Here is a 14361-nt window from a genome sequence, read left to right as displayed (position 1 = left end):
TGAGTTCAGCAGAGGATGTATTTGATTTACACTTACGCTTGTCCTCAATAATCCTCCTAAAGCAGCAATCAAGTCAGCATTGTCATGACGCCATGGCCTCCCTGCATTACATCAGAGGGGATTACACAAGGCTTCATGGTGAGAGAAATACTCAAGGTTACCGTTCTGTCAGCTGAGGGAAACTCCCACAGCTGAGTACAACGCTCCCTCTCGAAATGGAGTTTTATTTCCGCTGAACTGCGTGTGCAAAAGCAACTTCCGAGATGTGATCTCAGTGGGAATGACATTGCTCTTTCTCTCTCTCTCTCATTTCTCTTCCCCTCTGTCCCTTTGTGTCTAACTGTCCCTCATTCCCTCAGGACTCTCTTCGTTTGAGCCTCTAATACCAGTAAGCAGGATTAATTCAGCCACATTCGGGTCATAACTCAATGTTTTTTTTTTACTCTGAGCAAAGATATCTGCCAGACGGTTTTTATCAGTGCCGCTGCACTGATGATGAATTTTTAAGTAGATTGAATCTCAGTCTTTAAAATGAATTGAACTGATTTGCTATTTTTAGAGTACTTTGTAGTATTTTTGTTTTTACTGTTAAGTCCTGTATGCCCACACAAACAAAAACCCAACATTATGATGTTAAACACTCCTTGCCGAAGCCAAAGACATGCTGGTTTTCTCACATGACTTTCCCTCAGCCTTGAACTCATCCACAAATATCCGAACTGATTTTGAACCATGAAGGTTGACTTTTACCCTGAGGGCGTTGGAAGTCAGCTTTCTCTCTGGGTCACTTATGTCTTTCAACACAAAGCATTTTAAATAAAATCTCACTGTGTGAGATTGACCAAAGAAAAAAACTGTGTACGAGACTGAGCAAAGTGTGTGAACAGACACACAGCAAACCTATGTCTCTTCTTTAAACCCATACTGTCACAGAAACTAAAACTTTCCATGTGGAATATTTGAGCACAAAGTGCAGATGGATCATCCTGTCATCTTTTTACACCTGGAAATGGTTGGGTCCAACATATAGTTTTAGTACATCTTGACCAATCTCTATCTTGTTCTGATGTGTATAGTTGTTAAATGAAGTTCCTCTTCCTCACTTCCGTCACGTCTCCTACTTTGTACATACCCGGTCACAGCTCAGATGAATGTGATAGTATCAAACCTAAAACAAGAAGAGGTGCAAAAGGAAGTAAAAGACAGTGAGTCAAGATAAGAAGAATGTTCAAATGCGAACTACTCATGCCAGCGTCGTTCGTTTTTTATTCCCAAGCAAGAGATACAGTTCAAAACATCTGTGGACTCAAATGGATAGACCTGCAATCTGCCTGGGCAATGAAATATGCAGTATTGGGGTGAGCAGTGTTTCACTGTTGTGCTTTTCTTACATGCGTTTCTGTGCTACCAGTCTGAGCTATATCAGCTAAAGGCATGAGATTAATCTGGTCTGGAAAGGTCTGGTTGGAAGAAGCAGTAAAGCAGGAAAACATCTACGCAGCAGATTTCTGAAAGCGCTTTATAGGCAGCATTAATAGTTCCATTTTTTTTTAGCACTTTATTTGCCTAGTTTGGTTTTGTTTGCATTCACAGTCATGTGAAAGGGAACTATTTTTGTTTATGGTGATAAAGTTTGATGAAGTTCACTTTGAAGCCTGTCAAATTAGACTCAGTATATTCTCCACACACCACAATTCTCTGGTCTTTTCATCATGGTTCTGAATAAAGTGTTAAAATGTTGCTTTTCTTTGCGTATTTTAAATTTGACAAACCATTTACTGAACCATTTTGGTTAACAAAGAGGTTTGGCCCATGGTCTCAGCAGGAAGGTACCTGATTTGACCCTCATCTGACACCTCTCCATGTTCTCTCCATGAATGGGGAGAGTTCTTGCTAGATGCTCCAGTTTTCTCCCACAACCCAACAAAAGGACGTTAGGCTCATTTGTGTTTCTAAATTCAACCTATGAGTTTGTGTGACCATGAAGGGTTGTTCAGGGCCTGTCTGAGATATACCCTGCCTCTCGCCTCATAGCAGCTGGGATTGGCCGTTGCCCCCCTGTGGCCCTGGAAGAAGGAAAATAGATTGATGAATAGTAAACAGAAGGAAGCTGTGGGGCAAGAAGCACCAGGTGGTTAAAAGACCCAGTGCTGCCACCTGCAGTGAAGTACAGTCACATTTCTTTTTGCATCACTTCCATGCACTCTTAAACACGCTGTCCTTATCTGAGAGACTGTGTTATGTAACAGGAATCCACCAGCTGGTTGTCAGTTTTTGAATTATCTCTCAGCTATTTTGTGTGGACTGATGATCTTCTTGGTACACATTCCTTCAATTTGTTTTATTGGACTTAGAAATGTCCCACTCTTGTTGCTGTTGCTTGAGCGCTCTCGGTCTGTGTGAGCACATGTGTTTCTGTAAGCTCTGTCTTAATCCAAACTCTGATGGGTTTTTTCTGTAGTAGGGAACTGTAGGGTGTATTTGTGTGTCTTTATGGTTTCTGAGGGACATGTGTTTAGCCTTTGCATGCTGGGATGACTGCCTTTGCTTAAGCTACTACAACCTTCTACTTGTTGTTGCTGAACTGTACTTTCATTATTACCTGCTATATTTGTGTTGTAGCAGGGAACTTGAACCTCTTTTTGTCCTTGTGCAACAAATACACAAGTGCCAGAAAGTGTGTCACAGACACTGTTTGTATAAAATACTTACAAATTCAAACATTGTCTGCATGCTCTTTGGTTTGTTTGTTTATTTGTTTTATCCATCGGTCTATTCTCCGTACCCCACGGAGGAGCTGTAGCCTCGTTCCAGTTGCCGGCAGGTGAAAGGTCCAGTACATTCAGGTCAATCCCAGAATCAACACAGAGAGACAACCAATCATTCATCCTTAAAGCCTTCATAATTTTCCTGATTATATTTAGGGAATTTAAATCATAAGAATATATTTTTCCCCAATCTATTTTGATTAAAAAAAACTGTAATATTCAGAAAACATTCAAACCCATGAGCACTGGTCCTGATCTTGTGCGTACACATACACGATCGTGTTGTCAGAAAAACTTACTAGAGAAAGACGTGTGTATCAATCCAAGGCAGGTAATAGTTAAATGCATAATAACTGGGATAAGATGCAGTATGTCTGACAAATTCATTAAAATCTTACTTCTCTTTATTCCATATCTACTTCAATCGTTGTTATTCTCTGTGTTTTACTTTTTTTTTCTTTTCTCTTTCTACATACAAGGTCCCAACTGAGAGCTATCTGTCCCAGCTGTCCTGGCAGGACTCCCCTCTTTATACCAAAATGCAGACAGAGAAGTGTCAGTCACAGCTGGACCCACCCACCCCTGCTCCAGGTCAGCAGCCTCTTCAGATCATGGACCTATGGGAGCAGTACTCTGACCCAGCCACTGGCAGACACTATTATGTTAATAGAATTACCAGGGAGAGGTCGTGGAAACCCCCTCGCCGCGCCCGCACTCAAAGCGCCAACAAGGTAAAGTCCTTATCACAGCAGGTATCGCTCACTTCTCCTCCTCGTAATCTCTCCTCCCACTGAACTTACCTGACAGCGGGAACAATTTAGTATTTTCTGAGCTGGGTGAAAATGTTTTTATTTTCAAAGGAGAGGGTAGGAAGGGTCAGGGCATGGAAGAAAAGACAAGACTCATTTACATGCATGTGTGGTTTGTCTGTATCAGCACTAATTGGAACATGTTCAGTCACAAATCTCCACAGATCAGCCTGGATGGAGTTTTTCTCTTTTTACTTCAACACAGAGGATTTGCAGACACAGTGATCACAGGACTGGTTTTACACTGTGAACGCACGAGAGGAGACTCCCAAATCAGTTTGAGAATTACATACTTTATAAATTTATTCTTTAGCATAAAAGAGTTACTGTAGGTTTTTCTTGGAAATAAATACTTTGTTAACTTTCGATGTTACTAAGTGAAACATGATTGTGTTTGTGTGATCTCTTACAATATATCGTAATGTAATTCAGATTAGAATTAATAGTATTAGTAAGGACGCAAGTTGTTTATTTGTTTGGTTTAATTGCTCTGAATGGGTCTGATTATTCAAACAAGACCTACAAAAGTTTTTTTAAGAAAACATTGTTGATATTTTTAATTAACATTAATTAATTAACATTAATCTGTTCTCAGACAGATTAAAAAGGTATCTGACATATTGTCAAATGTCGTGTCATACGTTGCTTCCTGGATTTGGTCCGCTGGATGATCTGTTTGCTTTCCCACTGAAAGCACACTGGACCAGAGTTCCCTTGCAAGTGAACTGGCACACTTGGCTTTTAAAGGGACCAGAGTTTGTGTTGTTGGTCCACACTGGAATGCATGTTCAGTTTAATTCCGCTTTATTTGTATAGTGCCACTCCACAACCATGTCATCTCAGGACACTTTACAGGCACATCAGTTCAAGCTAATTCATAATAGATAGCCTAGATAATGTTAGCACTCTTCCAAACAGACTGATATATCTATGCAACCAGACCAGAGTTCCCTTAAAACCTTAAAGCATACTAAACAGTGCCAGTGAGAATTACCCCTTAATGTAAATATATATATATGAAACTGGTTCATGACACAGTAGCTGCTTATCTTATCTCAGGATCAAGCAGAGGTTCTTGGATTATGGGGGTTTGAGCACTTTCAACTGGATGCATCAATAACCTGGATAAAGATATGAAGTTAAGCAAACATGATTATGTTGGCTGGAGTAGATTCTTATATATCAAGGTCCAACTAACCCAAAGTGCCTAAAACTAGAAAATAACTGGATATTTCCTGGTTTCTGAAGATATTTTTTCCAATGATCCAAAAGGTTTCCTCACTTCTAACTGACTTGTGTGGATTTGCTCAGTCGCGTACACAAGATACTGTTCACCATTTTAAAACTGTACTTTACTTATTATGGAGACAGAAAGTTTGAGACAGGAGTAAAAGAAACAGGAAACAAACAGGAAAAAAGCTCTAAAAAGAGCATGTGAACTCAGACAACTCAGCCTTGATGCTGCTCTGCAAGTGCTTTCATATTTCTGTCTTGAAGCATTATCAGTAAGAGGTGAAACATGTAAAAGAAGTCCAGCTGGTTTCTGGTTTAGCATTTATGATAACTCATTTACGGGAAAGTTCAAAACATTAGATTAATAACTTCCTTCATAACTGTAAGTTTTTCCTCTACTATGAATTCCAATCTCCCTGCTGTTGAAAAAAAGGAAAAATAATAAAGCAAACACAATTGTCCTTCAAATTTTTTTGCAAAGTTTATTTTATATATTTTATTATAAATGTTTTCTTGTTTTATGCGAGATTATAGCTACTTGCAGTAATGTATGGAAGACACTCCCTCTTTTACAGTCTGTGTGTGTTCGTCATGCAGGTCGAGCTAGTACAACCTCAGACGTTACCCTGGGATACCGGCCATCTGTCACTGCCACTTACTGAGACTGGCAATGGAACTATGCACAGGGTAAATACACAGATTTCCCTCCCCCCCAAAAAATCCAACCTTTGATGTGCCATTTATTTGAAATCAGTTTTAACTTCTAATATCTTATCTGTGATAGAATCATGGTTTAATTCACTATATATTAATATTTGGGTTGTCTAGATCAGGCTCCTGCTCATGATGAGAGTAGCGTAATGAACCCAAGTGTAAGCCTTTGTTTCCTGTCAACAATAGCAAAAGAAAAACATTTGTTTGTCCTCTTTCACACAGGCACTTTGTAGACATTGTGCTTTTTTATTTTTGTTTTGTTTTGCTAATTTGAATTCTAGAAAATACATTGAACACTTAAGGTAGAATTTGAAATAAAGGAGGAATTTTTGACAGTGAACAGGTTTCAGATGTTGGAAGTACTCAGAATGAGGAAGTTTGCGCTGCGACGCCTGTTTCTTTATTTCTGTGCTGAAGGAAGTAAACATTTAGCATGAAAACACACGTGCTTCGACATTGTTCACAAACACACCCTGCCTCGCAGAAATTAAAGTTTTAGTGGCTTCTGACTTCCTCCACTTCAGGGACAGGACAAAACGGATGTTGTCGTCTTTGGGCTCACTAGTAACTTTGTTTAGATCTATAAAACCTGGAGTACCGCTTAAAATCAGAAGTTAAAAGCCTGCGTGAGATATTTGACTCAAGCTTTAATTATGAAATCCTTTTTTAGACTTATAAGGACTTTTAAAGGTTGTTTCATGTTTTATTCACATCCCAGCTGGATTACTGTCATTGTTGATATGCTGGTGCTGGTCAGGTTTGTATCTTTTGGCTGTGATTGGTCCAAAATGCTGCAGTTTGATGTTTAACACAAACAAGAAAGCATTAACAAATCTCTCCTGTGCTTGCCCCCCTTTATTATCTCACTGTTTGTTTTAGAGTAGATTTTAAAGTTTTATTCTCAAACTATAAGACTCCTGATAGGCAGGCAGCTGTTTGTCTGATCACTCAGATCTGTTGATCACCTGCTTCCAGTTGTCCCAGGGTCACGGCTGGTAAATGATCAGTCCTTTCCAGTGGTGCCTCCCAAACTGTAGAACCAGCTGCCCCTAGATCTAGGAAAGACTCCTGCTATTTTTAAATCTCATCACAACACATTTGTATTCACTGTCTTTCAAGTCAGTGTGAAAATTACATTTTTATTCATTTATTTTTAAATTTTGCTTTTTAAAAATCTCTGTTTTTATTGGTTTTACTAAAATTACTTTTCTTCTTGTTATGTAACTCTTATTATTGTACAGCCCTTTGGCCAGCAGGAGTCGTTGTTAACGTGTCATATAAATAAACCTGAGCTTGAACTTGTCCACCTCTGTTAGGCGTACATATTTTCAGTCTTTGTTTATCACTCCTCAAGAGGAATAGCTCTGAGCTCCAGACGGACAGAATTGCTGGCTTCGTCCAGATTAAAAAGAAGATGAGATTTTTCTAGATGTACGAACTTCGAAACACACCTCCGCATCAGTGATGTGTTAGTGGGAGTCACTTCCGAGCATAATAACACCTCCCCAGCTGATCCATAGGAGCACAGTCTGTAACTGATTACAAATGGGAGTGTGTTTTATTCCAAAACATTACAAAACCAGTTTAACATTTTTAATTAAAAGTTCCCAGCAGCACTGAAAAGACTCCCAGACTTCTCAGATCCCATCATAGTTCAAACCATCAGTGCATCGTTAACGTCTCCCTCTAATAGGTTTTGGTTTACAGGAGAGTGTTTGTAGCCTTCAAATGAGGAATCTGATGGGTTGAAAGGTTTGGGGAGTGTACTCAGTGACTAGAATTGACCCATACACCAAATCAGTGACGACATCTTGGGGGTGAAGCAGCGCTAGCTGAATGATCCAGATTGTCAGAGATAAGCATTTTGCGTCTGAACATTACATTGCTTCAGCATTGCATCAGTGTTTCAAATTTAATGTTGTTCATCAAAAAAATACCCACATGATCAAAGCAGTGGTTCCTCCCCCATCAAGTCAGTTTGAGATGCGTTCTGTTGACCTATATGTGTCACTTTTTATTCTGTAGTAAATGATGTATAATGCATACCGCGTGCCACATGGGTTTATGAACCAGGTGTTAAAACTCAGGTGGCCCACGTTACATGTCAGCACGTAGTGTGCTCTGGTTTACCTTTTTAGCTTCAAAAATAATCTTGGTGGTTTCCATTTCCACTCCCACCCGTCCCACTATTGTCATCTTTGTTGTTTCACAAAATGACTCAGAATTTCTGTCTTTGTGAATAAGTAAGTGGAGGATGAACAGATCATAGAGGAGCGTAATATTTTAGATAGCATGTTTTCAGTGTTTTAGATACAATAGGTGAGCGATTTTTTTACTCTGTGCTGTTTTGAAGTGATTAAAGAAAGCTCAAAGAATACACTCTTTTTCTAGTGCCATCCTTGGGTCATGGCTTGTTCAATGTCAAAAAGAAAAACTAAGTGATGGATTTTTCAAAGCTTTATAAACACTTCAGCTTCTGTCATGGATACTCTGCTTTTCACTAATCTGATGGTAACTCGTTGTGTCTGATGTGTCATGTGATATGTCAACATTTTTATAGTGTAATCTTCTGCTTTCTGGTGTCCATGAAGGGGCAGAAGACAAAAATCAGATTGTGTTCCACAGGATTTTGAGCAAAGTTTGTATCATAAAGTGATGCCAAATGTCTCAGAAACTGTATGTATCATTTAAGTCATGCTGGGTTCATTTTTACTATTTACATTTACATTAGTTACTAACAAGTGCTGCAGTTATGAGACCATGGTCCTCAGCTGGAATAGGGTGGATTGCCCTCTCCGGGTCGGGGGTCAGGTCCTGCCTCAAGTGGAGGAGTTTAAATATCTCGGGGTCTTGTTCACGAGTGAGGGAAGGATGGAGCGTGAGATCGACAGACGGATCGGTGCGGCGTCTGCAGTGATGCAGACTCTGCAGCGGTCTGTCGTGGTGAAGAAGGAGCTGAGCCAGAAGGCGAAGCCCTCAATTTACCAGTCAGTCTATGTTCCTACCGTCACCTATGGTCATGAGCTGTGGGTCGTGACTTATAGAACAAGATCTCGTATATAGGCGGCTGAAATGAGTTTCCTCCGCAGGGTGGCCGGGCTCTCCCTTAGAGATAGGGTGAGGACATCGGTTATCCGGGAGGAGCTCAGAGTAGAGCCGCTGCTCCTCCGCATCGAGAGGGAAGTCTGGGCTTCCCTGCTTAGACAGCTGCCCCCGCGACCCAACCCCAGATAAGCGGTAGAAGATGGATGGCTGTTTTTAGCCTTGTCTTACAGTACAAGCTACATGCATCCACAATTTTAAGCGAATGCAGAATGTTTTTCCTCTAACGAACACACTGTCACACCAATAAACATATCGGGAAAGGCCACTTTGACAAGTAGACTGAAGCATCATCTTTTCAATCGGCAGATGGTTGTTTTTCTTAAGCTACAACTTTCCCCTTAAGTGAAGTTAACAGTTTTCACAGCTGTTGTGTTTTATACGACTATAGCATGACTTTGCACATAATTAGGAATGTTATAAATGTTATAGCAGGATGAATTGACAGAAAATGAGAGAAATGACCCATTCAAGGCTTGGATATCATCAGCTTCTGCCAGTTTCACTCTTTTTAAATATGGAGCACTGACTTAGATTAACTGTAAAAAGCTGCGAGTTGGTTGTGGTTCACTATTCTACTGAGCAGTGACACCTGCATAACCATCAGAGGAATAAACACTTCTTGTATCATCTCCTAATTTGCAAATGACTGCCTATCAGTCCTGTGGACTGACGATGATACAAAAGGCTGCTGAGCTGAATAAATAAACCTGCCTGTAACTTAGTAGTAGGGAGGCTGATCCATCTTGTTGCCATGCCATTGAGCGAAGAATGGATTTAACTGAACATCAGCAAATTCTTGAGACAAACATCACTAATCTGAGAAAACTGGAGGTAAAATGAGGATGGTTTCTCCAACAGGACGATCCTCAATACATCTTAATATTCTCAAGCGGTGCAGGTTGTAGGTGTTGCGGTCAGAGGCGCTGAAACATCCTCTCATTAGCGCGAGATGTCATGTTCCAAGTGCATGTATGAATAAAATAGGTCATTGTGACAGGAACATTATTAGTGGAATCACTACTCATTGATGTTGTAACACTGATTTGCAGAAGTTCTTGTTTCTAACATTTATCCAGCACTGTTTTAAACGCTAACTCTTCCACTTGCATGTCTGCAACATCCCACGTAACCTGGATTATAGCATGCGGTCATACACCTGTGTTAGTTATGTTGGAGGCATACAGACTGGTGCTGGTTTAGTAGTTTATGGAGGAAGTTTCTGTATGTATTTTTTATCAGCTGGACTGCTTAAAACGGTTGTATCGTCTTTCTGAACTCATATTCTTACACACAAACAGTGCAACACAAACAGAACACTGTAGTGAAATTCTTTCTATTTAAAGGTGATCTAGTTGAACCAGTTTTAGGAGGCTCAAATGAAGTCCTCCACCACTGTCTACAGTTACCACAGACCATAACAGCAAAAAGCTGTTGGACAGTGGTTAATGTGGCAGCTTTAGTACTGCTGTGATGATTCAGTTGAGCACACACCTTCCTGGTGTGCTGCTGCACATAAGACTGATTGTAGTGGCTGATAAAATCAGCTTCCCTCTAGAATGGGGAAGTAGACAGAGGCTGACACACGAGGGAGAGATGGTTCTTACATTTTTGTACTCGAACGAAAGAGCGTCATGACATTCAACCGCAGGAGGCTAAAAAGTTTAAGCTGACAGATAACAAGATCTGGGAAGGTCAAGTTGGCCAGCTGGGTACAACGGGGTGAACGGTCATAATGAGCACATCCGCTGTGAGTTCATTCCACTTTTCTTCTCATTCATGTTTGCTTTTTTTCATTCTATACCATTCATGTTGTTGGATTGCAGTAGACATGCTTCCTTTGACTGTTGCTACAAACTCTCATACTGGTTTATCATAGGAAAACGTTTTTGGGGCTGATGTCAACGAACAGTCCCAACTAGTGACCTGTGTGACAGATTTGAGTCAAAGACGTTTCAGTCTTACTGAGCTGCAACTGCCACTCATCAACTTTAGATGGTTTGGTGTGAGCTGTGGCGGTGAGATAAAACTGCAGGATGTTAGTGGGGCAGACAAGTAGTCTAACCACGGCTATTGCTGCTCTCAACAGTTTCAGCTCGGCAGCACCCTCCTTTACACATGGGTGGGAAGTTTGACAAAACTTTGGTCATGATGAGTTAAAGCTCTCAGTGCACATGCAGTTGCAGCTTTTATTTTCAGACAAAGGAACCAAAAACAGCACATTGCAAGTCATTTTAAAAGAAAAGGAAGTAGGTGGATGTTTTAAATTTGCATTAGGTACACATCGCAGCTATTCATTTGTGTTTCCTGTCTTTGTCTCTGCCATTCCTTCTCTGAAGCTGTCACCTGATTTCCTCTTTGGAAGCCACCAGAGAAATACTGATAGCAGCTGGCAAATGAAACAGGTAACACTCCTCTCTACTTGCTGCACTCTTAGATGCCAGAAGGCATCCAATGTATTTCGCCTTGATTCTAACCTTTGACACCAGTCAATGACAAAAGCTCCCTTGGCCAGCTTTACATATTTTCCTCTTTCACAACAGGATGTATTTGCTTAACAAAATGAGACATCATAGAATTTTATTGACTCTTTCTGCCTGCTTGTCTTCATGGCTGAATAAGATACAATCCTGCTTCCTGTTAAGCTTGCATACAGTAACTACCTTCTGCACATGATTATCTGTAGATGTGCAGGGATTACTTGGGATGCATGCTTTTTTTTAAATAGACCTTTAGCCGAGAACCCTTTTGTTTTGATTTTGTTAACATGCCGGGCTGCGTAGGTAATCCTAAGTGGGGTTTTTCTGTGCTTAAAGGGCTTTTGATGGAAAGTATTTTCCTCATGAAAAATCACAGAACTCTGGTCTTTTAGATTTGCAAAAACTGCATCTCCACTGTATTACTGTAGAATACATTAAAGTAATGCCAGCTACACTCTTTAGATTTTCAGCGTTCAGCATTTATGCATATTAAGGTGGCGAAACAGCAACTCATGGTGTTAAAAGAAAGGCTGTTACCCAAGCAGTTCATACTGCAACATGTTGCATCACAGTGGGGTGTGGGTGCACTTGGTTTAAAGCCCTTTTAAAGGCCTCCTCTTTGCAAAGGAGCAGATTTGGCTCTTAGAGCTAATCCTCCTTGCACAGAGAGATGCAAACATTAGTAAGGATTTTTTGGTCTGATTGTTGAAACTAGGTTAGAGGGATTGGGAACTTAATTATGGCTGTTGCTGCATGAAAAGTTGAAGCTGTATGAATTTAAGCATTTATGTGGAATCCATATGCACTTGTGTGTGTGTATATATATATATATATATATATATATATATATATATATATATATATATATATATATATATATACATACATATACATATACACATATACATATATATGCATGCTTAACTGTTTTTCATGTTGAGTGGAGATGCATGCTCTATCTTTCTCAGCTGAGTCTGTTAATCCTCTTCAGAGAATCTCTAACTTGTGAATACGTTATGCCTCACTTTGTTGTTTTGGTTGTTTTTATTTTTATATGTAAGATAAATGCAACTTAATTTGACTTTATCTGACAGGACAGATGGTTTAATCAATTTGCAGAGAGAACCTTGCAGTAGCTGAAGCAATGGAGCAGCATGTTTTACTATGAATAAAGGCCCATGAGCGTTTTAATGATTGATCAAACCAACATTCAGTGCCACAACTTGTCATTATTTCATACCTTTTTCTTGGCTCTGTTGTACACCAGTCCAGGAAACAATCTCACTGTTCATCCCCTAAAAGTCTGAAAGCACAACTGGCACTAGCGACAGCTATGAGGACAAATTGCAGCCTGTGTTGCCAGCAGTTATGCAAACTTCCACAGTTTTTTTTATCACAATATATAAAAAATTGATCTCAGTCTTGAGCTAATGACTTTTGGGTTTCTTTTTGCAACTACCTGTTTGTGATTCTAATCTTTTTTTAACCATCAACATATTAACACCTGTTCTTTCCTTTGTGTGTTTATCGTTTGATACCTCACCCAAACATTTGACCACAAAGAGCATGCAGCGTGCTGCCTCCTCTGACACCCTGAGCACGATGCCATTCACTGATACCAAAGCCCAAAGCAACAACTCTGTGCCCCTGCATGACCCCAAGCAGCAGCTCAGCCACTCGCAATCTATGCTCCTGCCTGAAAACGGGAAGGTATTCACCTCCACAGTAAACACACACACAAACCCAGGCTTTTAAACTGTGTGTGTGTGTGTGTAATTGCACAGAGAAAAGAAGGAACACAGACAGACATAATTATTTATCACACAAAACAATTTGCACATTTGTAAATGCATGATATGATGTCCTCTTCCTATTTTTCAGCTGGTGCAGCAGTACAACGATTATTCCTGCAAGGTGACCAACATCATCGTGGAGCCTCCATCTCCTGTGAGCTCTCCAGACAGCGATGGCTGCACGCCGGTGAGAAAGCATCTGATGCTGCTCTGTAGATGAAGATGCATCCTCAGATTGAAAGATTCTACATTTTGTTAAATGAACTCAATCAGTTGAGAAGATCCTCCTGGGAACATTTTTTCTCAGCTAATGTCACAGTTCCAACAGCATGATGTATTAAAATCATAATTTGATTAGTAGGGATTTATGGAGTTGATTCATTTTTGTGTTCAAGCTGTGCGGCACATTTTCTTGGCAGGAACACTTGGATTAAAAATGCTATATATGTCCTTTTATTAATTGTCCAGCTTAATCTGACGAAGCGATGGTCCACCATAAAACCAAAATAAAGAAAAAACAAGCATACTTCCCCAGTAAACCCAGTAAACCTCACAGCAAATCTTGTAAATTCATCATTTTAGTTTTGTTTGATGGCTTCATGAGAGATCTACTGCTGACACACTTGCTAGCATTTCGCCATTTATAGTTAAAGTCATTTTTGGAAAGGAATCAGCATCAGATGTCTCAAACTATCCAAAAATAAGCACTACTATGTGTGTACCTTGATATTTCTCTCAGTTCTCACTTTACCTCAGCTTGTTCCACACTATCTTATCATACTGTATTCCACGCTTACAGTATCGCGTCTTAGTATAAATTTAGTTGTCTTGCACCTTAAACGGGGCCATACCGCAGTGGGAGATTTAACTGCAGCTCCCTTCCTAGTTTTTCCTTTCTTTTCTTTTCTTTTTTTTTTTTTTTATGGGATGATGCAACAACCAAGTTAAATGGCTCGGCTCAGGATGCAGTATATTACTCTGAGGAAAAACCCTCTGAGGTACATAACTGTTAAAATTTAATCATGTCCTTATATACTCTTTTTTATTCCAGACATCCCTGCCTATTTTAAGTCACACCATTAGCGTGACGGTGTAAATACCAGAGAACTGTGCAGGTTTTCATATGCTTTAAATCCTTTTGATGTCTTCTCAGGAGCTGGAGAAAGCGGGTCTCTTAAACAAGACCAAAATAGCAGAAGGAGGCAGAAAACTAAGGTAAAGCTTCATTCATAAATGACAGAGTTTGATATCATTGTTTCTGTATAAATACAAATAAACTGGGGTGAATGTTAACCAGATTATGTGGTGTTTGTGGGGTTTTAGGAAAAACTGGAGTCCTTCCTGGGTGGTGCTAGTCGGCAACAGCCTGGTTTTCTTCAAGGATCCTAAATCCCAAACACCTTCCAGCTGGGTATGAAATAATATGAAGCAAAATGTGTTTGTTTTTTTTACTGTGAAGACA

General features: G+C 39.9%; 1 protein-coding gene across 1 annotated transcript in view; it reads left to right on the top strand.

Moving 5' to 3' along the window:
• Positions 1-14361, top strand: part of arhgap9 (Rho GTPase activating protein 9) — a gene marked incomplete at its 5' end in the record, with an annotated part of 43940 nt that overhangs the window by 9479 nt on the left and 20100 nt on the right. Inside the window, 7 exons of the mRNA XM_079242504.1 lie at positions 3248-3499; positions 5408-5497; positions 10966-11031; positions 12670-12816; positions 12988-13086; positions 14053-14114; positions 14223-14310. Coding sequence (XP_079098630.1) covers positions 3248-3499; positions 5408-5497; positions 10966-11031; positions 12670-12816; positions 12988-13086; positions 14053-14114; positions 14223-14310 — 804 coding nt within the window. The remainder of the gene's footprint in view (positions 1-3247; positions 3500-5407; positions 5498-10965; positions 11032-12669; positions 12817-12987; positions 13087-14052; positions 14115-14222; positions 14311-14361) is intronic.

The sequence above is a fragment of the Telmatherina bonti genome (assembly GCF_933228915.1).
Source record: "Telmatherina bonti genome assembly, chromosome: 6".
Taxonomy (NCBI): domain Eukaryota; kingdom Metazoa; phylum Chordata; class Actinopteri; order Atheriniformes; family Telmatherinidae; genus Telmatherina; species Telmatherina bonti.
This window is presented reverse-complemented; position numbering and strand designations above follow the sequence as displayed.